The 26,101-nt window shown below is 45.4% G+C and overlaps 1 protein-coding gene across 1 annotated transcript in view; it reads right to left on the reverse strand.

Moving 5' to 3' along the window:
- Positions 1-4,957: 4,957 nt before the first annotated feature.
- The window catches only part of LOC138487893 (NXPE family member 1-like), a 367,830-nt gene continuing 346,686 nt past the window's right edge, over positions 4,958-26,101 (reverse strand). Inside the window, exons 5-6 of the mRNA XM_069614516.1 lie at positions 23,946-24,164; positions 4,958-11,745 (exon numbers count right to left, since the gene is read on the reverse strand). Coding sequence (XP_069470617.1) covers positions 11,210-11,745; positions 23,946-24,164 — 755 coding nt within the window. The 3' untranslated portion in view covers positions 4,958-11,209. The remainder of the gene's footprint in view (positions 11,746-23,945; positions 24,165-26,101) is intronic.

Consider the following 26,101-nt stretch of genomic DNA (forward strand, 5'->3'; position numbering starts at 1 on the left):
GTTTAACCAGGCTATACAGGCTAGTATTAATAGCGGACAAAACCGACTCATGTAGTAAATGGGGTGGATGAGTAAAGCCAAAAGACGGACACAGTGTTGGCTTCGCAAATGAGGCTGCTGACGATGAGGATGAAGAAGATGAGTTCACTATTGGTTGATTACCTGTTTCCGGGTACAATAGAGGAGAGTTTGTAAGATTTTAGAGAGGTTTACTAACTGCATTGTCCATCTGCGTTCTAATTACTGTATTAGACCCCAAGAGAGGAGATTGCAATAAACTAACAACATCAGACTGCAACAGCACTGGAACAGAAGGGGAAGGATAAAAAAAAGTGGAGGAGGCACAAGCATTTGCAATGGTGATGCTGCTTGCACGGCTTGGGAGTACAATAATGGGATTGAGGACGGGTCAACTGCATGGACCAGTGGGGCAGAAGGATCATGGACACCCACTGGAGTTACAGCCTCAGGAGTTAGATACAGTTCTTGTTCATTGACCATCGGCATTGGGGTAGCACAAGTCAACATGGCAGTATCAGTCAGTGGCTGTAGCATGCTTGCATTCAAAGATTCTACATTTACAGAGTTTGAGGAAACACTAGCACTCTGTTAGGGTATTTGAGTTACAATCAGGTCTTGCACTGTGCCAGTCATCAGAGAGTTAATACCGCTCTTAGTTGTGCAGAAAAACTGGCAGATGTATGGCCCTCCTGATTTGGGTTGTAATGTTTGGACGCATGATTGTTTCATGGAGGAGTTTTTGACTATAACAGTATTACCTTTGCCGAGGGAGGAGGTTTAGTCAAATCAACTCGACACGGAACAATGGCTGATTTCCACGGGATGTTGGACGTCAGAGTATAGGCAGCCATATCTCTGGTTCGTGGCTTTAACAGCAGGCGCCAAAAGGTTTCAAAAGGCAACACAATTTGAAAAATGTACAACAGTCGGAGAAGTTGAGTGCATGCAGCACTGCTGTACCACGGAACAGCAAAACAGCACTCGCCAAGATGCTCTCAGTCGAATACGGGCATGTGGGAATGCGCGCATCCCCTTGCTTATAAGCACACCAGGTAAAAGGGAGCATGACTTATACACTTAAATTAAAAGAAAGGTAGTTTTAGGGTCCACAATCTTGCCATTGCAACTTTTTAGGGTCCAGAATAACAAGCTCTAATATATACCATAGCTTCAAGTCCAATGCAAGTTGCAGCTTTTCTTTAACAGGAGAAAAGTGAAGTCTGGTTCACAGCAGGAAATGATGCGGGCAGTAAGGCAGAGGAGCGAAAAAGCACTTGCCGAGATGCACTCACTCGAATACGTGTGCGCAAATGCGCGTGCCCCCTTGCTGATAAGTATGCCGGGTAAAAGGGGGCGGGTTGACAGCAGGAAACAATCTAGGCAGTAAGGCAGAGGAGCGAAACAGCACTCACCGAGATGCACTCACTCCAATGAGCCAAATGTGCCTTTTTGTGAATTAGGTGTAAGGTGCATGGATTTCTGCCTGTGGTAAGTGATTTCTTTGTAAATACAGTTTTGAGATGTAAGTTATGACCAGATAGGAGCACCTGTATGAACTTAGCCAAAAAACTATGCTCGTTTTCAATTTTGCCATTTGCATTCTGCGTTAGTGACACATGTCATCTCTGAATTGTTAATTATTGAAAAAATCATTGTACGACACAAAAACCTGTATATTTAGCAGCAACCTTTCTATGACATTTAGTTATAATATGTGAAACTCTGTATTATATTATTGGTAATAATGTGTAATGCATCAACTCTATCCTGTGAAGTCGTCTCCCCCCAACTTCTTCTCTCCAATAGTACACCACCAACCCTGATATATGCCTCTCTGAAATGTCTTACATTTCAACAAGAAGCCAACTGGCGAACTTCCTTACATTCATTTCCATACTATGGTATCACTGTTACATTGGGCCTCATTACAACTGTGCCAGTCTGGAAACACTGGTGCAGGTAAGACTAGCGGCACCAGTGTTTGCGGACCGGCACATTCTGACTGTGGGTGTCTGCTGTCCCGCCCACCAGGGTCAGACCTGGCGGGCAAAATGGCATCCGCCCGCATAGTTTCACAGTGCTGGTGTTTCCGTGGTCCTATGGGACTCAAATGGGAATGGGGATTTATAATTACCGACGCCTGACTTCCCGAAACGCTGGGGTTGTAATTCCCCAGTGTTGCCAGCAAGCCAGATGCTGGTAAATATTGCAAGTCCAGCGGCGGCAGGATTACTGCCGGACTTGTAATGTGGCCCATTATTGTTGTTTTTTTTTAATGTGGTAACTGACTAATGTTGAAAGTAGTGTAACTGATTATTAGTCTACAGCCATCAAAAGCTATTCTTGGGAGCTTTCGCACAAATTCAGGGCTTGCAAAATGTAATATACCACTCGCGTTGGCAGGGAGATTTCATTAAGCATGAGAGCCATGTGCATGCTAATCAATGTTGCTGGTGAGTATGGGGATGTGTGAACCGTTTATTATTTAAGATATACTCCAAATTAACTTTGCTTGCAGTACATTGCAAATCAATGATTCTCTGTGCATGGCTGACTTTTGGATGGCAGCATTGGACTAAATAGGAAGTGTGCTGAAGGTGGCATTCGCATTTTACAGAAAGCACTGGTAAATACGTTGTCACTCATCACAATAGAGATGGTGCATTTCTCTTAGGTCAAGTATTCAAACTAAGGAACTCGCTGTGCAGGTCTAGTGAGATTACAATACTTTGAAAGTTCTGTACATTTATAAATGAAAATAAAAACACAGTAAGTGTCAATATATGGAGGTTTGCAAAAACCTAAAACACACTTCTAAAATACATATGCAATGTTCTGACTTGCACTTATTTCCTTAGAATCCAAGAAATAAAAAGGCCAACTTCCTTTAATGTACCTTAATTAAAAATCTATTTGGCACAGCTGCAATTTTTTTTTAATGTTATCATTAGCTAGTGTTACATCCTGTGCAAGTGATAATCGTTTTACAGTGAGCAACTGCTCTTAATGCATGATATATGCAAGGTAGTTTTTCAAACATAAACAAGAAATAGAGGTTCCAAAAAACTTTAAAAATTTGAAACATTACATTTGCAAGAAAAAAACTGTGCTGTGTTCTGTTTTCATTTTGCCTAGGAAAGTCTAAGATTTCTTAAGCAGAGATGTAGGAGTTGACGGGCATTGATAACTCAAACTTTAGCCAGAACACAAAATAATTGCGCAGAGAAATGATAAGGCAGCTTTTAGTTGCTAGAAGTCTCAATGATTACAAACTGTAACCCATTGACGACTTTTGAAAAAACTGTTATCAGTAGAATATCTGAGTATATATCTCCTGGGGTGAGACTATTTGATTCACAAAGACGTTATTACAATTTACTTAAACCTGACATACACTTTTCTCTACAGGATTAAATCACAACGAAGTCAGAGTTACTCCCATTTATCTATTTGTAAATCAATCAAGTCACGAGTAAGAATTACTACCTTTTTTTCTAAATCAGACTAAATGTATTAGTCTAAGGGCCTCTTTAAAAGTATGGTAGAAACTGTGGTAAACTGGAGGTAATTATGTTACTGCCACTTTTCCGCTGCATTACTGCAACTCTATACTGTTTGGCTGTAAATTACATGAAGTGCCTCCATCATTTTGCTGCAGACAAATCCCACGCTTCACCCTGAAAACGTAGTGGATTTACCACATGGTAATAAGGTTCACTGGAAATCCATTTAAAATCCCAGTGGACTCCAATGGATACCAAAAATGGCAATTTACACCGCCTTGCTACCACTCGTGATCCTGTGGTATTGCCACGGGACAAGTGGCAGTAACAATAAATGTGTTTGGCAGTAATTCTGCAGATTTACTACCAATTACTGCCAAACACGCGATGAGGCCCTAACCTTTTCTATTTCTTCCAGATGATCTCTTCAGCTCCTCCCATGTGTGGCTGCACACATGTGGCAATTGCTTTTAATTTCAACGCCATGTGCATTATAGCCTCAGCTTGTATACGTAGAAGCTGCACAATGTCACAGAGAATTTAAAATCCCCCCATTGCAAATTCTGGGATTGTGTGTGGTATAAGCTGGTCGCAGCACACAAAATTTGTTCAACTCTGACCTTCTCTGAATCCATGCTTATTAGCACATGCGTTGTTACCTTTATTACATGGAATAATCGAAACTGGAAAATATCTGCAAAAAGACATCTTGGCTGGATACCGACTCCTCTGCACCCTTCTGTAATAAGCTTGTATGTTGTTAAAAGAACAAAAGGGACATTGGCTTCTTGAATAGTTTTCAAAACCAGGTCCAAGCTATTGTTAGATGTCTGTAACAAATATTTCCTTTTGGAAGATGGCTTGGCAAGATGCAAAACAATTTAAGAAATAGACATTAGCTACACCTTTAGATGAAGACTGCTGAGATTGAAACAACCAGCACTGATACAGCTGGTTAAGCTTTGTCAACAAACTATTTGCTACTTTACATTCAGTTCCCTCATGTCATATCAGTCATACTGTGAAGCTGTTCTCCCGGAGTGATGTCTTGGCATAAAAATCTAGTGAAACAAACAGTGTGTTAAGGTGTGTGCATAGGTTACTTGGAAATCTACCAAGTCTTGTATGCATATGGAAAGGCGGATATATCTTTGCCTCACAACAGTGCCTTAGACGAGAATGTCACAATTGGAGGAGAGGAAGACCATCAATTGAAGACTGTGCCTGAAGTACTGAGATGGAAGATGACCACAAAAGAAATTACCAGCTTGAGTTCCGTCTGCACCGCAGGGCCTAGCGTGCTTTTAAGATCCCCGGCTGGGATTTTCTCGTGCCCCCGAAAAAGATCTGGGTCTGCGTGGACAGCCCCACTAGTGCAGTGGGCCGTGAAACCAGCCCCCCCCGGAGAGAGTCGCTGGGGGACGACTGGTGGCAGAGACGCAGCCTGAATAACTCAACCCGTGCCCAGGGCCGTGGAGACAATTTTCGCGCCTTCGCCCCGCGGGCCCTCCGGAGGACTGTAGGAGCCGCCCCCCACACCCACCGAAACAGCGTGGAAGCTGAACTCTGAGGGGGGACCCCAACACCCTCGGCATGAAGTGTGAGGTGCCACCAGGTGCCAACGGCCTGAATCCAGGGGCCCACGCCGAGTGAAGAGAGGGAGAGGCCATCCCGGTCCCACAGCGAGGACCAGCTCTCATGAGCAGGGGAGAGGAGGTGCCCGCCCCAAGCCAGGCTAACTATGCCTTGTCTGAGCCCCATCGGTGGATCCTTGCTTCACCCCCCGCGTGGGAGCGCTCAGGCGTCTGGAAAATGGAGGATCCAGCGGTGCGTGTGAGAGGATTCGCTCCAGCCCACGTCAGCCGAACAGAGGGACCCGACCAGAAGAAAACTGCCAGGACAAGGTGAGGAGCTGGAGGGGGGAAAGCAGATCCATTGAGTAGTGGTGGCAGGAGCCCACCCGCCCTCAACCTGACCTCCCCAGCGCTACACTGCGCCTTACCCCCGAGCGATGGCACACACTCACTGAGGACTTCCAGAGTGTCGGTGGAGTTGTGAGGGAGAGGAGGCGGCGGGGGAGAAGCAGAACACAGGAGGCCCAGTGGTGGGGGCCGCCCCCCGACCTCATCCTGGCTCACAAACCCAGGGACTGGCCACACATCCCGGGGTCCCCCACCCTCGTGGGCCCCGCCCTGGACCCAGAACTCCCGTACTTCCACGGGGACTTAATTCACCAAAGCAAAGGGAAACGTGTTACCTTAACAAAATAAAGAGGGCAGGTGCCCCGATCTGAACCCTCCTGGTCATTACAAGGAAAACCTGTATAGAGGCACCGCCCCCAAGGCGGCCTACCTCACCCAGATCCTGGAGCAGACTTCACCCCCCAGAGCGATCAGTTCATTGCAGCGGTTTAATTGACAGACCCCTGGCTCAGACCGAGGCCCCCGGAACCGTCATGCCTGTCGTGGGCAACCCACCCCCGGCCACGCTCACCAAGGATCACCTCAAGGATAACCTCCAGGAGATAAAGGCAATCCGCACAGACATACAGGCCTACATCGTGGTCCTCAAGGGTGGAGTTGACACCCTGGAGGATAAAATGGAGGGGATGGAAAACAACCACCTCCAGGTAGACCTCCTAGATATGAGGTATGAGGCTAGGATAACTGACTTAGAGATAAGAGAGGAGGACATGCTTCTCAAGATTGACGACTTAGAGAACAGAGAACGTCGAAACAGCCTGCGCATCATGGGGGTGGTGCAGGAGAGAGGGGAGACGGCTGAGGATGTGGGGAGAAAAGTCCAGGGCCTGATCAACCAACTTTTCACACTCGAAGGGGGCAAGGAGGTCCAGCTGGAAAGAGCACATCGAGGTGGAGGAGGCATGGGAGGGGGCCCAAGGTCCATCGTGGTGAGGTTTCTCTGTTACAGGGAGAAAATGGAAGTCTTGGAGAAGGCAAAAAGGCTGGGGAGCTTCATCTTTGAAGGAGATACTATCAAGATACATCAGGACCTATCGACCCTCACGCTCACCCGCAGAAGAGGATGCCGCCCGCTCACACAGTGGCTAACAAGCCAGCACATAACATACAGATGGTCCTTCCCGTTCGCCTTATCCTTTGAACGAGCTGGGGTGGATTACAGGGTGATCAGTGGTAAGGAGGCTACAAAGGTGCTTCAGTCCCTCAGGGGAGACCCTCAGGAGGAGCTAGATGGAGCGGGTACCCGGACTGGGGCAGAAGCTGGGAGGCTACCTGAGGGCCCCTGGTCGACAAAGAAGAAAACAAAGGGCAGGAGAAAATTCAAAAAACCTAACACCCTGCCATCGGAAGCTGGGGGGAATAGAGGAATTAAGATGGTCCCTTGGGGGACATGGGGACCTCAGTGGGTCAACCCCAGCCAGGGACATGACTTTCGACCTTGAGAACTGTGGTGCACAATCATGCTTTGTCTCTGGCGGCATGCCCTTTGGCAGGCGTCAAACATAGGGGAAGGGGGGGAGGAAGGGTGGGGGAGGGAGGGGATTCTCGGACTCCCCGCAGAACCAGCTTCAATGGGGCACTGGGCACCTCCCGCTGGTTCGGGAAAGCAGTGAACTCTACGTACAGAAGTAATGGCAGACAATGAAAGAAAGGGCCGGTTCGAGACGATCAGAATAGGCTCACTTAACGTCAAGGGGCTTAACTCCCCAACTAAGCGCTTCCTTCTGGGGAGAGAAATGAAGAATGCAGGGGAGGATGTTCTCTTTGTGCAGGAGACTAGATTGGTGAGGGGGGAAGAGAGGGCCATCCCCGGATCGCATATGGGCCAGGTATTCCGGGCGTCCAGCACTTCTAAGAAAGCAGGGGTCGGGATCCTGCTCCATAGACACCAACAATTAACTGAGGTCTTCCATTGGGAGATGGGAGGGTCTTGATTGTGTCTGGCAACCTCCACAACTCCAGGGTCACCCTAGTGGCTATATACTGCACCAACGTGGGTCAGAAGGAATTTATCCAGGAAATCATGGGCGAGGTGATGCTCAGGTCGGAAGGTCTCCTGTTACTGGGTGGGGACTTCAACATGTGGGCTGACCGGGACTTGGACCATAGTGGGAGGGCCACCCAGCTAGGCAGTGTAGGGGGAAGTCAAAATGGGGGCTCGGGGACCTGATGTGGGAAAAGGGGCTGGTGGACATTTGGAGGAAACGTCACCCAAGGGCAAAGGGATACACCTTTCATTCAGCAGCCTATGGAACCAGGACAAGAATAGATTATCTTTTTACAGGTTACCCCTATGTATCTCAGGTCTAAAAGCAAGGGAATCCTTATGGAGGTGTAATGACTTTCTATTGAGGGACACCATCTTCAGAGAGGAAATGTCATCCGCAATTAGAGAATTCTTTGAGCTAAATGATACGGGAGTGGTGGATCAGGAACTGGTATGGGAGGCGGCGAAGGCAACCTGGAGAGGTAGGCTTATAAGTGAAGGAGCTCTAAAAAGAGGATAAGGTTCCTCCTAACACACAGGTTAAGGTCAGAGATACTCTCCCTGGAAAGATCCGAGGGGAAGGGGGAAGGAGAGAAAGAGAGCGACCTAGGCTTGGCGAGAGAGAAGAGGCAGGAACTCAAGGAATTAGAGATGGGTAAAATACTAGCGGGACTCCAACACCTGCGTCAGGGGTACTATGAAAAAGGGGACAAGGCCGAGCCATGCTGGCAGCCAAACTCAGAGGCCAAAGAACGGACAGGTGGGTCAAACTAATTGGGAACGACGCAGAGGGGGAGAGCACTGACTCGGAAGGCATAGCAGAGAAATTTGCTAGTTTTATGAGACCCTATACGTTCGGGAGGGGGAAAGGGATAAGGAAGCATGGGAGGTATATCTCGAGGGGGTTTCCCTCTCGACCCTTGGAACGCTAGAGTCTGCGGCACTGGACGCCCCATAACAGAGGAGGAGGTGCTGAAAGCAATTTCTGGGCTGAAGTTGGGCAAGGCCCCAGGGGAAGATGGATTTACCGCAGGCTTTTACAAGGCCTTCTCGGGCTTATTGGTGGGATTCTTAGCAGGCCTTTTCTCAAATATAATGCAGACAGGGAGGGCACGCCCATCCTTCGGCAAAGCCCTGATAACAGTGATTCCAAAGGAGGGGAAAGACCCAGCAGATTGCCGCTCGTATAGACCAATCTCCCTCCTCAATGTGGACGCCAAGCTATTCACGAGGAGCATTGCGACAAGGTTGGATGGCCATATGCCAAACCTAATCCACTCAGACCAGGTGGGGTTCATACAGAGGAGACAAGGGGCTGACACCCTGTGTAAAACCCTCCACCTTATTCGGATCGCAGCTCCTAAGGTCTGAGAACCCATTCTTGGTATCCATCGATGCCGAAAAAGCGTTCAATCGGGTCGACTAAGGGTTCCTGCACGGGGTTCTAAGGAAGTTGGGTTTCGGAATGGGGATCACGTAGGCCATTAAGGCCTTGTATGAGGCACCATCAGCTAGAGTGAGAGTTAACGGTTCCCTGTCGCGTATTTTCAGCCTCCAAAGAGGGACGAGGCAGGGTTGTCCCCTTTACCCCATTCTCTTCGCCATGACTATGGAGCTACTCGCAGAATACATCAGAGGTTCCCTTATGGTGCGGGGCATAGTGGTGAGAGACCGCACTTTTAAGCTTGGCCTTTACGCTGATGACATCCTGCTTCACCTGAGAGAACCCACGGCATCAGACCCGGCTGCCCTACAGATAATTGAACTGTTTGGCCTTTTTTCAGGCTTCAAGGTTAACGTGGGCAAGTCGATGATTTTTCCATTTGCTTCAGATGCCGATAGATGCATAGCTGAATTGGCCCCTTTGGGCCTTTAGGACTGCGCAGATGGGATAAAATACCTGGGGATTAACATTGTAAAACCTAGTAAGGACTTGAGCCTGGCAAACTACCACCCCCTTCGAGAAATTGTTCTGGGATAAGCAAGGCTGGGGGAAGGGACAAATCTCGTGGATGGGCAGAATAAACGTGATAAAGATGAACCTGCTCCCTAGAGTGATGTATCTCTTCCAGATGCTTCCATTGGAGGCTCCTGCGGTATACCTTGGGGAAGCCAGGAGGAGCATAGTGAAGTCTATATGGCAAGGCCAGAAACCCCGTATAGGGTGCGAGACCCTCACCCTTCCCAAAGAAAGAGGGGGAGTTTCCCTCCCGGATCTTGCTACATACCATAGGGCTGCCCATCTCAGGGTGCTGGCCCCCCACCTTAGAGAAGATCCCAACAAGCAATGGGTCTACATTGAGAACTCCTTCTTAAGTCCAGTTACTGTAGGTGACGAAAAAAGCACGCGAAAAGAATTAGGGACCACCCGATCTTAGGTACTATGTGGAAGGCACTAGCAGGGAAGGGATATAAGTAAAGAGTTACTACATGGCCCTCCCCACTAAGTCACATATGGTCCACACCAGTTCTGGAAGAGATTCCAGGCCACGAACATTATCAATCCTGGTTCGAAGCAGGGCTCTGGAGGGTGGGCCAACTGGTGAGGGTGGATTCCTTCATATCTATCCAGGAACTCGAGGAGGCGCTGGGTATTGGCAGACTCTCACCACTCCAATACCTTAGACTCAAGGGAATTCTAATGCAGCCAAAAAGGAATGCATGCAGAGGAGGCTCACCCCAGTGGAAAACATTCTGGACTCCCATACGGAAATGAAGGGTCTTATTTCCCTCCTTTACTTAGCCCTCCTGACCCCCTGGGAGGGAACCACCAGGAGCCTCAGAAGGAAATGGGAAAGGGATCTAGGCTGTGCCATCGGGGATGGTCTCTGGGGTAAATTTTGTACTAGGGCATTCAAGACGTCGATCTGACAAATTATTATTATAATACAAGACCCACGCCATTAAGCTCCTTCACAGGTGGCAGTGCGACCCGATCACTCTCTCTAGGATGTTCCCCGACGTTGCCCCAGTGTGTTGGCATGGATGCGGGAGAAAAGCCGACTATTGGCATATGTGGTGGGCATGTCACAAAGTCCAGACCTACTGGTCAGAGGTGCTCAGTTGGATTAAAGAGGCGGGGGAGGGGGACTACGTGTTAGACCCCATCCTGGTGATTTTTGGCCTACAACAAAGGGATGAGCACTGGGAGAAGTTACCGGATTTGACACATTCACTATTGCTGGCAGCTAGAGCGGCACGAGCCAGGACCTGGAAAAGAACAGCCCGCCCAACAAAGAAATAATGGGTGGTAGTGGCCAAGGACATCTACTTTATGGACAGACTGACGGCCGCGATACAGGGCTCCAGCGTGCAGATAGAAACCGAATGGCTACAATTCATGAAGGCGTTTGTCAATTCAGAGGACGGAGGGTAACCAAAATTCTCCACCTGGCCCGAAACTACTCTCGTGCATGGAGTCCATTGCACAGGACGTATGAGAGTCGTTTACACATCGACGACTATGGGCCCTGCTGGTGCTGCCTAAAGAGAAGAAGCTTGAAATGTGGTCACTAAGTCCCGAGAACAGAGGGGTGGGGGGAGGAGATGAAAGCACCAGAGACTTATGACTCTGTTATGTTCTGAAGTTGCTATGGGCATGTGCCCAGTGTAATCTATATGCATAAGCTTGTTTGTTGCCTTTGAAAACCAATAAAAATTGAATTAAAAAAAAAAGAAATTACCAGGATAGATTATCTTCATCCTGTGACTAACGATTAACACATATATGCTAAGAACATGTTAATCTCATTATGTACTACGTCATCTGATGGATGACCATTTTGTGAAGCAGCAGCAATGGTCATGTCCCAGGCATCAACTATTCCAACATTGAGGCCCTTGAAGATACGGTGCATGGCAAGGTAATGCACGTAGCCATGGAAGTCACTGACATGCCCCTCAGGGTGTAGCTCTCTGGTGTTTCCCATCTTTATCACAACCTTGGACTCAGGACTCCGCCGCAGTAAGCGTTCCACTGCTTTGCGGATATTTATGGCTCGTCTGAGGAAGAACTCAAGGGGGAGGGACCTAAAGTGATGGTCGAGTGTTATGACAATTGCTGTGTAAGAATTGCCCACAAGCTCATTGATCTGATTAGTTATGCACGCATCATTGGGAATGGGGAAGAAAGTCATAGTAATAAAGGGATGTCCATGCTTTTTCCACTGAATTCTTAGGTTCCTGTCCATATCAAGAGCCAGGTAGTTTCTGTGCCAGTCACTTCCGTCATGCAGGTCAACAAACTTCAGACCTAAAAAATGGATCAAAAATATATTAAAAGAAATCATATGATTATACTGCTGATGTAAGTAATATATGTATATATTAAAAGAAATCATATGATTATACTGCTGATGTAAGTAATATATGTATGTCATCTGATTTAAAGTGAAATTACACTAAAAGAGAACGTCAAGTCTTTGTGGTCACCTTCCTTCCATACAGTATACATCTACATTGAAGAAGACTTAAGTGATAGCTTTATAACCACCTATTCATCTATAAATGATTTGAATCACTATAGATCAATTGTATTTTAGAATAGTAATACATAGCAGTATAACAGAAGTTTTCATTAGCAGTCATGTATCAAGTCAATTGAGATTGAAGCAGAATATCAGAAGGATACTATATGAAACAAAGCATGTGTGTACAAAATAATAGGAATATCAAATTTTAGACGAAAAACAAGAGATGAACAAAACAGGCACAAACAAAAAAGAGGAAGCGAAGATACAGGATAATATAATAAGAAGAAGTTAGTATTATAAAGTTGGGACAACAGTGGATAGTTAACCAAGAAACATGTTCCACTTCAATTCATGTATGCGAACTAGACATGGGGAGGATTTCCACCAAATTTTGTAATTAATTCGAGCAAGATTTTTCCAACTGGCAGTAATAGTTTGGATAGCAACTAAAATAAAAAAAAAAAATCACACAAATGACAAGCATTAATCTTGAATGTATCTTGAAGAAGTGTATTCCCTAATAAAAGAAATTTGCAATTAAAATCATATTGTACCTTACAAATACACTTCAGAGTATCTCAAACATGTTCCCAATATTTCAAACAACTCCAACATCTGTCATTGTGTCCAATCTTACATTTAAAGAGGTTGGTGGGAGTAATAAAGACTCTATGTTACAAAAGCAGACAGTTTGAGTCAAACTGGCTGATATGGTAACCCAAGAAATGTTCTACCAAACAAGAGGCAAATATTTCTCTTCATTACTTAAATCACAGGCTTGTTGCCACGCTGTCTGTGACACCTACTGTGGATCAATGGCTTGTTCAGCAGAAAGGTTTTTTATAAAACATTGAGGCAGTAAAATCAAGATAATGCATATGTTGTAGTCTGTCTTCCCGAGAAGATATACTAGACATTAAGGATTCAATATCATACATAAAAACATTTATAATAATAGCATATTAATGCCATTATGATAAGGGCATAGAACATTTCTCTCTAGATTCATTAAAGGTAAGTGGAATTCCCTAGGTTAGTAATTGGTAAACATATTTAATACCTTTGTAAAGCCATGTTCTCCAGAAGACAGACGTGTCAAGTCATTAAACCAAAGATAGTCCGAGACAAATTGAGATGGATTTACAATAAATGGATATGAATACATTTTAATATGATGGGCCAAGATTATAACATTTGTAACATTTAATTTATCTGTTTTTCCCTTTGAGCGCATAGCAGGCCATAAGTTAAACCTAACCATGCAGGTGCATTATTATAATCTACAGTTGCAAACCACATCTAAGCCTGTCTCAACACAAATTATATGATATGATACGATAGGGCATTTATAACGTGCCTGTACACAAATGTTTCAAGGCGCGACAAGGCAATAGAGGGGAGTGAACACAGAGGGAGGACAAAAAACAATGATCTTACTAGACCTAGTGACATTCAGATTGCGCAAGTGCAAGGGAACAGGGAGGGGAGAAGTTCCGGGCTGGGGAAGGGTTGGGAGGATGGAAAAGTGCAGGACAAGGAAAATGGAAACAAGTATTTCAGCCAACGGGTGGCATTGCAGGTGCTCCGATGTGAAGACAGCGTAGGGTTGCAGATGCAGACCACAAGTGCAGGGTGTGCCAAGAAGCAGTGCAGATTTGCAGCAGGACAGGCAGGGACCTGGGCCCAAAGTCAGAGGGTAGCCAGGTGCCCAGCCGGTGGATCAGACAGGAGACCAGCAGGGGAGAAAAAGAGAGAAGGCAGAAGCAAAGAAGAAGGTCTTGAGGTGCTTCCAGAACCGGAGATGGTTCTGCTCAAGTTTCAGAAAGGCAGGGAGGCTGTTGCAGAGGGAGGTGACAGTCGAAGAAAGAGGTCTGCCCCCAACTCGTTGCTTGGAAAAGCAACTGACTCTAAGGGAGTAAGAGGTGGAGGAGCTGAGGGCCCGAGTAGGAAGATATCTCGGTAGAGTGAGTTGGAGGTATTGCAGTCCCTGCCCCCAGAAAGCCTCGTTTACAATGCAGGGGGTCTTGAACTTGATCCTTGCCACCACTGGGAGCCAATTAAGAGATTTCAGTGCTGGGGAGATACGATCCCTGGGCTTGAGGCCAAGGACAAGTCTCATAGTCCTTTTCTAGATGAGTTGTAGAGGACGTAGAGTAGAAGCAGGCAGATTTAGAAAGAGGCTGTTTCATATGTCCAGCCTAGAGAGGACCAGAGCTCTTCAGACAGTGAGCTTCTGGGGGAAGTGAGCAAAGGAAGAATACCTCTGAGGAGGTGCACCTGGTAGTTTGACTTCTTATAGACGTCAGAGATGTGAGAAGAGAAGGAGAGTGTGGAGTTGAAGATGATCCTGAGGTTCTGAGCAGGAAGAGGGCCCAGGGTGGGCAGACAGAGAGTGAGAGGAAAGGAGGGAACTGGTGATCCGATGAGAAGGATCTCCGTCTTACTGGCATTAAGGCAGAGATCATTGGTGGCATATCACTCCTGGACTGCGGCCAGAATGTCCGGGATGAGAGAGGGAGAAGAGACGGCTGAGGGGAGCCTGAAACCGAGCTGAGTATAATCCGCATAGCACTAGAAGTTGGAGAAGAGAGCAGCTATGCAGTGGGCGAGAGGTGCCAGCTGTTAAACAGACAAGGAGAAAGATTAGACCCCTGGAGACCACCAACGGTAGAGAGAGAGAGATAGAAGGGAAGAATGACCCAAGTTGGACCTGGGAGGGTCAGTCAGAGAGAAAGGAAGTCAGCCAGGCTGGTTGAGCAGGATGGCATGGTTGACAGTAGCATAAGCAGAAGAGAGATCGAGGAGGATAAGGGAAGAGAGATGGTTATTGTCAAGGTTTCGGGGAGTGATATTTCTAAAATCCAGAATCCCTGCTCCCCCCCATTCTGAGTGGATCTTTAAGTTTACCAGCCTATTCCACATTCGTCATCTACATCACATTACATCTGAATGTGCCAAGAATATATATACTGCTAATCCGTCAATTATGACGCAGCATTTATTATCCTTTGGGTGTCATTGTGTGCTGAGGCCATAAATTCCTGCAACATATGCCTCCATGAGTCCAGGTCTATATTTTGTTCTCCTTGGCCTCAACGGGCTGCCTCTTGCCACACTGAGGTTTCTGTCCACATTCATTTTTGAAGATCACTACATCACAATTTTACTTCTGGACCCATGTGCGTTTTCCAACCCATCGCTATCCTACGTTTCACCAAGATGTATTCTAAGTCTTTCAGCTTATTGACATGTCTTGCCTTCTTTGGCCTTGCACAAATGTCTAGCAAACAGGCTTTGGGAGATTTGGTGTCCAACATTATGCCTGCCTTGGCTAAAACCTGAGCTACATCTTTCCAGTACGGTCAGATCTTTGTGGAAGCCCAGAACATGTGTACAAGGTCTGCATTAACCAGTCCCCATTTTGGGCAGGTTTGCTCAGTCGCCTTACTAAATTTGTCAATTTTCTTGAGGGTTATATGTGCTCTATGAGTTACGTACAACTAGATCAGCTTAAGCCTTGCTTTTCTGGACACTTTATGGTACGCTATCGCTCTACCCAAGCCTTTGTCTGTCAGCTGTTCCTGCAGATCTTCTTCCAAGCTACACCTGGTCTGCGAAAGCATGTCCCCCGCCCTTCACATTAATAACTTATATATTCTCGATTTTGCGTGCCCTCCTTCTGAGATATCATAGATTGTTTCTCTCCTTCCATACTCCTGCTGTTCCCCATTTCTTTACAGACATGTGTGATTTAGCTTACAGAAGAGTGCAGCATGCATTATGTGTTGACCTTCATGTAAGCCTGTTTCTGAGTTGGGTGTACTGAAGTCTATTGGCTTCCCCTCTCGTAATAAGTCTCCCACCGTCACCACCCCCATGGGTTCCCAATACTTCCTCACATTTAGTCTGAGCTGTGGGTCCTCCACCAAGGGGATCGGAGGGGAGTAGGGTGATTCCGTCTCTAGAAAATGACAAGCCCTGTGCCATGTCATTCTGCCCAGCGTAAGCAACAGCAGAGGTTTCAGGTCGCGTAGTGCTTCCAACCATATCACCTCTTCAAATAGAATGGGGCGCATGCTGGCTGTAGCAACAAGGTGTCCTGGGATTGTTCATCTGACAGCCAGTTTGTGATGAATTGAAGTTGGCTTGCTACGAAATCTGCTTCAAAAGTGGGTACCTTTATACCCACTTGGTCTTATGGGCTCTGCAATTTCATCAGTGCCATTCTGCATCTGGAATTGTGCCAGCATCTCGAATTGTGCCAAAAAAAGCTTTCTTAAAAAAGCCTTTAGGTATGTTGTACGGGAGGTAAGTGAACAAGTGAAGGAGCCTAAGGAGCACCACCATCTTTAACAAAACGGCCCTACCCATCAGTGAGAGCAGTAGTCTGGCCCAGAAAGTCATGGATTTCTCCATTTTATCCACCACTTTTTGCGTATTCTGTATGTGTTCTGTCTAGGGGTTGTGGAAAATATCTACTCCCATGTATCTAAATGTGTTGACTTCTCACTTAATCGGTAGCACTAGCAATGCGTTCAGGGGTTTCCCTCTATACCCTGCTAAGGGGAACATGCACAATTTCTGTGCACTAATCATGATACCAGATAGGTCTGCGTAGCGGTCAAACACATCTAGGACGTATTGTAAGTTGGTCTCGGGATGTTACAGGTAAAAAAGCATGTCATCCGCGAATAGGGAGATAAAGTTCCTATTACCTCATGTAACTATGCCTGAATCTTGATATTCCTTCCGGAGATACACCGCCATTGTGTTCTAAGGCCAGTATAGGGGACCAAGGACAACCCTTTACCTAGCAGCCATTGATCCAAGATATAACTGCCCGTATTGACTCACACTACTGGACTGCTATATAGCAGCCGTGCCCATTTAATGTACGTGGGCCCAATGCCGAAACGCTGCAGCACCGTGAGCAACCAAGGCCATCTAACTGAATCAAATGCCTTTATTTATTGATTGATGTATAAAGCGTTCAAAGCACAAAGGCAACTAGGTGCTGATACTTAAGAAGATTGTTAAAGGCTTACAATAATTCAAGGAGATGTTTTTCCACAGTAGATTACATATTTGGTACGCATTTACACATTTACAGGGTGACTTGGTAGCAGATAGTAGCAGCAGTTACAGTGGCTATATCTACCAGGTATTTGTCCTAGTGGCAGAAGAAGAGTCAACCTGGATAATGACCACTGACGCTCTTGACCGCGTCAAGCGAGGCCACAGGGTAATCATGTGTGCTGCCATGTGTGTAATCAATGATATGTTATAACCTCCTCAGGTTGCATGTAACATTACTATCCGGAAAGTATCCCGACTGGTCCGGGTGTATAACCTTGCATATTACCGGCTTGAGCCTGTTGGCTAATAGTGCTGTGAGTATTTACCCATCCTGGTTAAACAACGAGAGAGGCCTGTAAGATCAACAATCAGTATCAGGCTTACTGGACTTCAGTAGCGGGATGAGGATTGACTCTCTCAGAGACATTAGTAAATTGCCTGTATCTAGCGCTTAATTTAGCATTGCCAACAGCGGAGGCACAACATCCGCCATGAATTCCTTGTAAAATTTGGTTGGCAATCCATCTGCACCTTGGGCTTTCCCAGTAGGTAACCCTCTTATTGTGGTTTCTAGTTCTTCTATGGTTATGGGAGCCTCTAATCTGTCAGCTTCCTCTGTACCAAGTTTCGGGAGATCTGTATGTGCTAAGGCCTCATCTATCTCAGACAACTGCGTTACCGATGTCTCTGCATATAACTCCTTATAATAATTGTGAAAACTTTTATATATGCCTTCTTGCGTCCTACAAACTTCCCCATTTTCCTTTACAATCTCCTGTATCATATCCGTTTGGATTCACTTCTGTATAGCCAGGTCAGCAAGCGTCCTGGCTTATCCCCTTCAGCGCGTTGCCGTTCCACGTATTTCCTATAGCTCAGCATGCCCAATCTATCTCAGTGTTTCATGCATTCCTGCTTCGGACGGATAACTTCTTGGGCCTGTTGCCTGGACGTGACTCCCAAGTAGTCTGTGGCTTCTAGTTTGGTTTCTGCCTTGCGTAAATCTCTTTCTATTGTGGCTTGCATCTCCTTTGTTTTGGCTATTGCTTCCCATAAGCCCCGGCTGATTGTACACTCCTTGTGTTGTTTTTGAAGTAGTCCTAAACAACCTCTTGCTGATGTTCGCGAAACACTGCATCGCTCAGGGATTCGCCTCTAAGCTTCCAGGTCGGGATGCATGCCCTAGAAGGGACGATCTGCCATATGACCACCAAAGGTGCATGGTCTGAAAGTAGTTGTGCTTTGTATTCACCAAGGGTTTCTTCACCTGTGAAGATATAGTCTAGTCTGGTGTATAAATCTTTGGGGGCTGTATAATGTGAATACCCCTTGACTTGCGGGTGTAGGTCCCTCCATATGTCGGACAATGTGAATGTTCGCAACAGTGTGTGCAAAGCATTGGCTGAAGTTGCTGGTTGCATTAATTTATCATCTGATCCGTCAAGTTCCGGGTTTAATGCGAAATAAAATTCACCACCCCATACTAATGAACCATCTCTATATGGGCTAATTCCGGGGTATAGCAAGCGAAAGTAGGTCGCTGTGTCATGGTTTGGTGCATAAGTGTTGATGATGCATAGCTCCAAAAATCCCTGTGCTGTAACCATCCTGCCATCTTTATCCTTAAAAGTCTTGAGGGCCCTAAATGGCACTGACGGCACAACCCATATCAAGACCCCTCGAGTATATGCTGAATATGGTGAGCCTAGACTTGTGCCACTCCATTTTCTGGGGAGAATGGCTAATTTCTCCCCTGTGAGGTGGGTTTCTTGGAGGAGTGCTATGTCAATTTTCTGGCGTCGCAGATATGTAATTATTCTATTTGGTTCGATATAACTATTGAGCCCCCTAACATTCCAGGAAGCTATTCGGAGTTCACCCATCCCAAATGAGAACTGCTACAAACTGCTACAAAACTCGTCAGTCCAATGTACATCTTGTATAGAACTTGTGTGGATCTATAGGCTAAGTCCCAAGTAACTACCCCAACTTCCCTACCCACCCCCCAACAATTGCCCAGCTCAATAAATTGTCCTCAGGCAGTTGTTTGACCTGGTGTCTGGGGTGCAGCAGACGGATAGGTAACAGCTAGTATCTAAAAACAAGTCAAATCTAAGATGGACACTTGCAAAGAGTTTGCGTACCGTTGCAGTCGGTCGATAGTGTCGGCAACATCCTTGCAGATCCCCCTAATGGTCGTTCATCACGTATCCATCTTGCATGTCATCTGATTATATGCGCTTGTTGGCAAGTTTTCCGTGTCCATCCATTTAAGTGCGTCATCAGGGGTGTCGAAAAAGATGGCTCAGCCCTTGCTTATGACTTTCAGCCTTGCTGGGTATAGCAGGATGTAATTGAGGCTTGCCAACTGCAGCCTCCTCTTGAACCGATGTGAAGTTCAGTCTTTGTTTTTGCACCTGCATTGTGTAGTCTGGGTATGCACTGATGTTGGCTGATGCTTGCTGTATCGTGCGACCTCTCTGGAAGTGTTCACAGATCTTTTCTCAATATCCAGGCAATTATGTGCTGTAGCAGGGCTCCTGGCGGTGGTTCCCTCATCAGGGACCTGTGCACCCTTTCTACTGTAAAGCCCTGCGTAACAATTCCTTGCAGCAGCATGTTCTCTATGTAGTTGGTAGGGTTTGCACCTTCTTTTCCCTCTGGGAGACCGATTATTCTCGCGTTATGGCATCTGGCCCACCCTTCTGTGTCTTCAACTCTTCCCTCCAGGTTTCGCAATTGTTGCTGAAGTATCGCTCATCTCTTGAAGTGTCTTTCAGGCTGACTGTGTTTACTGCAGCTACCTTTTCAAGGGCTCCGGTATGTTCTGCAAGTGAACAAACGTCCTGCCTCAGGAGATTCACATCAAGACTGATGCCATTCATTTTGGATTCTAATGCAATCTTCAGAGCTACTAGCAGCTAGGACCTGTTGGTCTCCCTTTGTGTGGTCCTGCTCACCTTGTGGCGATGAGGTCCATGGCGTAGTGCTCTCTGTTAGATTTGTGGGTTTAGCGAACGTGTCCAACGTGGGCTGTTTTAACTTGTTTTTATGTTATAACCCAAATTGACTTTTTACAATTGACCTTTTGTCCCAATTGACCTTATTATAGTGGTCCTAATTGACCTTCTGCACAATTGACCTTTATATTACTTTAGTTATTTTATATATGTATTGGGTTGGTTTTGGATTATAAATAATATAAGGGGATTGGGCGGGGGGTTACTCCCCACATATATGTCCTAATTGACCTTTTAAATTAGGTCAATTCTCCTGAGGTCGATTCTGAGGTCAATTGTGAAAAGGTCAATTAGTATACATCAGTTTTTATTTGACTTAGACGCCATGTCTGGGTCCCTCGGTGCTGGGTTGTTCTCCCCCACAGTGGTTCCACCCTTGCCTCTTATGTGTGCTGCTGATCGCTAGCCCATTTCTGATGGAATACAGGAAGTAGCTCCAAGTCTTTCAAAATTGGAGCCTTAGTGCCCCCAATGTGCACAGCAAAGAGCGATGTCTTCAATCCAAGCCTCAACAGCTAGTACCAGTGTGTCATTTTGGGAGGTAGCCACCTGCATGTACGTGTGTTGTTCCCGTTTTAATGTCTGGTATCTTCCGATCTGGGTGAATTGTAGATTTCTGGTGTACACTCACGTGACTGTGTGGTCTACTGAGCACACCTCAGCTCCGATCACCACACTCATATGTTTACTGGTGGCTCTCAAACCACATACAGTGCTGCAGCTTTGGGCATCTCCTAAAGATGTTTTCCCCCTTGCATTGTGCCACAGTCCTACATGCCTGTGACTTCGCACCGTGATCTGCGACCTTGTGCGCACAATACGGGCACCTGCTGGCTGCATGCGCTTACGCCCAGGCGCACATTCTGTATTACTCACCCATCATGGAAGCCTCAACCATCTGTTGAAGGTCTGGCAGTGTCAGGTAGGCCCCCTTTGGTGCCATGAACTTGGGCTTAATGTGAAAAGATTCTCCCCTTTTATTTTTTCCATTGGAGCCTGCTTTCGTGTGACCCCTCAGATTGTCTGGCAGTTCACTTTCTGTGGCCAGGCAGCCTCCACTCCCTGGAATCCCATGACTGTTTGGGAGCATATCTTTACCTATCAGAGCTCCTTGTTATAGTCCGGAATTTGGTGTGTGATCAGGACCTGAATGTAGCTGGGCAGCACTCCAATAGGAGTTTCTTGTTTATACTGGCATCAGCGTCTCTTGCATGCAGCCGGACGTCCAGGCCGTATCTGTAGGGATGTAGGATTGCACTATGAGTGCCCTGCCAGCTCCAGCAACTCAATGACTTGCCACACTCCGGACTGCTGGTGTGCTCAAGCACAAGGGTCCCGGAGGAGGGGTGGAGGTGGGATTCAAATACTGCAGCCCAGTGTCTTTGCAAGTGTAGCTAGGACCTCCTTAATTAACCAGGGCATAACCTGCACCCAGCACTACCTGGCGCCCACTGTTAAACCACCAGTGGGTGACTTCTGAGCTACAGCCACCCCCCCGACTCACCGCCATGCACCGCGGTTTCTTCAGCGGTCTGCACTGTTGCTGGAGAGGTGTCTGCTGTACTGAACACCTCTTGATTGGCTCTTCTGCCCAGTCCCACGCTGTGCAGCCTCTTTCTGTCTGGCATCCGGCACACCCAATTTAGCACAGCCCTTCAAATCTCCATACTCCAACAGTCTTTGCGCAGGAGCAGGACGAGTCGTTATGATCCTCCGGTCACCTTGTTGCTATTTCGCAGCACCATGCTGCCTCAGTGTTGAAGCGGATTACAGCGACTCATCCCCCACCATCTTGGATTCAATGCCGCTTCAGTGCTGCATTGTTCCACACGCTTGTTTGCCTCAATTCCTGCACCTTACTGTTCCTGCCAGCTACATGTGTGCCAGCAGACTTCACACATCTAAAGGTGTGTTGACAAGATCCTACACGTGGTAGGGCCAGTGTTTTAGGCAAGGATCATTCTGGATTGGCAGGAGCAGCTGGGAACACATCCTAACTCCATGGCTGCTTAGCCACGCCCCCAGCATGAATGACTTAGTTCTCTAATTCTAGACAATATAATTTTGTTTTCCTAAATGCCTTTAGTAGAAGAGGAAATATGCATGCCTAAATATTTAATCCCTTTTGTACACCAATGCATACCATAAGCTTGAATGTGATGTTTAGAGCAGTAGACATTGATTTGTAATATTTCGGATTTATACGTGTTTAATTTATAACCAGAAGCTAACAGGAAATGTGTGTTGATAGCCAGAAGGCTTTGAAAACTAGTATAGGGATTTTTGAAGAGCAGAAGAACATCATCTGTATAGGCGGCTAATTTTATTTGTTCATCCTCGAAGTTAATGCCTTGAATTGTCATGTCAACTGTAACAGTTTCCAAAAAAAGGTTCTATGGCTAATTTAAATGATAAGGGACAGTCTTGTCTGGTAACTCTAAACAGGGGGAAATATGATGAAATACATTCGTTAATGAAAATAGCAGTTTTTTGGTTTGAGTATAAGAACTTAATCATGCATAAGAATGAGTTACCCTGGCCAGGCCCCTTTAAGTGCATCAAAAATAAAATCCCACTTCACCCTATCAAATGCATTTCCACATGAAGAGCTACTGCTGCATAGCTAATTTTTGATTTATCAACAATATGTAAACATATGCTTATGTTAACAGAAAACAGACAATCTTTCAAATGGACCACCTGATCATTTTTTATTAAATTGGGTAAAAATGGAAGAAGCTGATTGGCCAAACCATAGCAAAAATGTCCAGTCAGCATTTATTAGGGGGGATTGGTCTGTAGCTGTAAGGGAGCTCAGGGTCTTATTAGGCATTGGAAATACAATTAGCATGGCTTCTGAGAAGGTTCCTTCAGATTTACTCTGTACAAGAAAATGAGTAAAGAGGTCATCCAGTTTGGGTAGTAATAAATCATTAAAATGTGCATAGAAATCCAACGAGAAGTCGTCCAGACTTTAAGGTCATGAATTGCTTTATGGATTTCACTTTGAGTGTTAAGACTATCTAACAAACTAAGATCGTGCCTGGGGTAAGTGGAGTGAGATAAGTGCTTAATGAAATCTTATTTTGCTGACAGATATCATTTTTGATAAAATGTAGAGAAAATGTCAATAATATAATTGTCCAGAAATGTTCGACTGCCTACTGCATCCTTAACATCTACAACTCTTGTTCTTTCTTTTTTAATCTTAAGATATGAAGCGACTGATTTGGTTTTTTTGTTGGAAAATTGATATCATTTTGCTTTGTATTTTAATAACATACCACATGAGTTATTTTATTATATTTAATTGTAAGTTGTATAATATTATTGAGGATATTCGGAATTGCATTCTGGGTATATAGCTTTTCAAGAATGTTTAGTTTGTTCAGAATAGTTTCTGACTCTTGTCTTTATTTCTTTTTTTCCTAGCAATATATGAGATGATTTGCACTCTAAGTACAGCTTTATAACAATCCCAATTATTTACAATAGAAGGATCTTCACTCTTAATAAACTATAATGTGCTTCAATCGGAAAGGTGTGAACAATTCATCCTTCAACAAGGCAGTATTAAATCTCCAGCTATTTCATTTGTGATCATTGTGTGCAATTTCAAGTTTAATATGAACTGATACAATCTATGTTAGTATCTAATAGGAGGCTGGACATGGATTTGGAAAATGAATTATGAGGTCTAGAATAAAAGGTAAACTCTAAATCTGAAAGATGAGTTGTGTGCTAATTCAGATATAAAGTTTACAAATTATGTATGAATCGAATGAATTATAACAATACATGCTCTAACCATCATTATTTGAGCCACAGACTTCATAACCATTCCTGGCCATCTAATAAATTGTAATAGCTTAGAAAGCCCTTACCATTTGCAAATTTGGGGAAGTGCAGGATCCACTGACGCAGAGTGGAGTCTCCCATGAGGTAGATGAGCTTCCCCTGGATGCACGGGTTCAGAAGCTCCTCTGTGTCATAACAAGGCACATTGCAGAAAATTGGCCTCCATGTATTCTTAAAGTAGTAGCCACTGGGGAAAGTGGAGCTCATCCCAGTCTTACACTTTTCTTTCCCAAATATCAAAGTTCCTGTTAGAAAATTACAAACAAAATTAATAGAAAATGAATTAAGGATAAAAAGTATTTGTTTGTGAACTGTATGTGATATATATTTAAGCAAAATTAATTAGCCCCAAGGGATGAAAGTACTCATAAGTTGGATTGCATTGTATTCTGAAGCACCTCCCATTTATCGAGAATAATTTCCAAACATCTACTGTTCCAGCTGACCGGCCCTATCCCATTCCACATGGAATCATTATAGGAAGGCTTTAGGAATTCTTAGGGACAAATCAACTGGCTTCAATATCCTTAGTTTAAGAGGATAAACAGACAAGACACTAACATTATTTTGTTTTGTACAATACCTTATGATGAGCTGTCGAGCCATGTTTTCACTTGAGTTTGATCATTGTAATGTTATACGATTATGGTAGTTGCACCTTTCTCAAGACAATGTGGTTTTAAATAACTAATGTGAGAAAATTACAGTTTGTGGCCATATGTTCCCAAAAATGCAGTTAATTAATGTTATTGTTTTGGGGGTAGGTGAGTGGAAGAGTGGGGGAAAGAAATTTGGCTGGGGTAAGAACATTGCTATGAAGGACCCACCAATAAAGGGGAGATGGGGAAAAAAGGGAGGGGAAATTGGTAGAATATACACACTAAACTTCAAGTCAGAATCATGCATACTGGGCAAGTGACATAGACCCTTCTATTCTAACCCCACCTCCACAGAAACTGTTCTTCACAATAAGCAATTTTAAGATGATGCCTCTAAAATTGTATGGTATGTTAATTCCACCGACTTTCTGCCTTAATATTGTGTGTGCATTATGGTAAAAAACAGAAGCAAGGCCTAACCATGTGTATATGTTCAGAAGAACGTACCATATATATAATTAGGGTTTCAGATGATGATTTGATTAAAAGGAGTGTTTCACATCACTCTTGGTGAACAAATAATTCTGAAAAGACATCTGTGATTCACAAAGTGACTGTAATTAGTGTGTGTTAATCTGAATAAAACTTCCTTTTTTGATATTCTTTTATCTCACGGTGATCTCTTTTGAGCTAGCAGCCATCTAGCTCCGCTGCTACCATTCGGTGACCTCCAGTCACGTCCATGAGTAGGGTAGCCTTTGACTCTACCCCCTTTGTTTGATTATACTTTCTAACCCTCTAGAGTCAGGCCCCCTCACAAAAAAGAGGGTTCCACCTTTATTTCTCACAACAACCATGGGAACAAATGTTACAGAGCAAATCACGTTTTAATATTCCTGTGTGAGGATCGGGTCATCCTGTATTTTACAGGAAACCTTGGTTTGTTGACTTTTGTAGGGGAGGAGTGGTCCAAAAGACCCCCCTTGCCTACATCCCCACCCCAGGTGAGGGCCATGGCTCATCGGGCGTCCCCTCCTTACCACCAGGGCCCAGGTGGTAGATGGCTCACCTGCTGAAGACATTGCCCACACGTATTGAATTTAGCTAGGCCTTAGAAACCATTTTGTCTAATAAAGATGGTGTGAGCTTGGCGCACTGTAGCGCGGCCCCCACCTTCGGAGAGTTTCAGTTATCCCTGTTGCCGCAGCGCCCTGGCAGATCCGCTGCGAGCCCGTACCCACGAACAAGACGGACATGAGCTAGCGTAATATATTAACATTGTAACATTTCACCTTCCGCAGTGTATCATCGCTCCCAGCATGACCCGGCCAGCGGACCTGGGCGATGAAAAGAACGGTAAAATGGTCATCAGATGGCAGAAAGTCCCCACATATTAATGCAAAGATCACTTGCAAAGTGTGCATTTCTCCACAAAATCTCTTCTATTACAAAAACCTGTAAAATGTATAACCTTGATAGAAAGCATGCTTCCATGATATTAGCAATGACGAGCCCACACCACTGCAGTTGGGTACTAACAATGAAAGAGCGTTCCAGGGGTCTATTTGTTATATGTATCACTG

This window comes from Ambystoma mexicanum, chromosome 9, assembly GCF_040938575.1.
Source record: "Ambystoma mexicanum isolate Mex_15411 chromosome 9, UKY_AmexF1_1, whole genome shotgun sequence".
Taxonomy (NCBI): Eukaryota; Metazoa; Chordata; class Amphibia; order Caudata; family Ambystomatidae; genus Ambystoma; species Ambystoma mexicanum.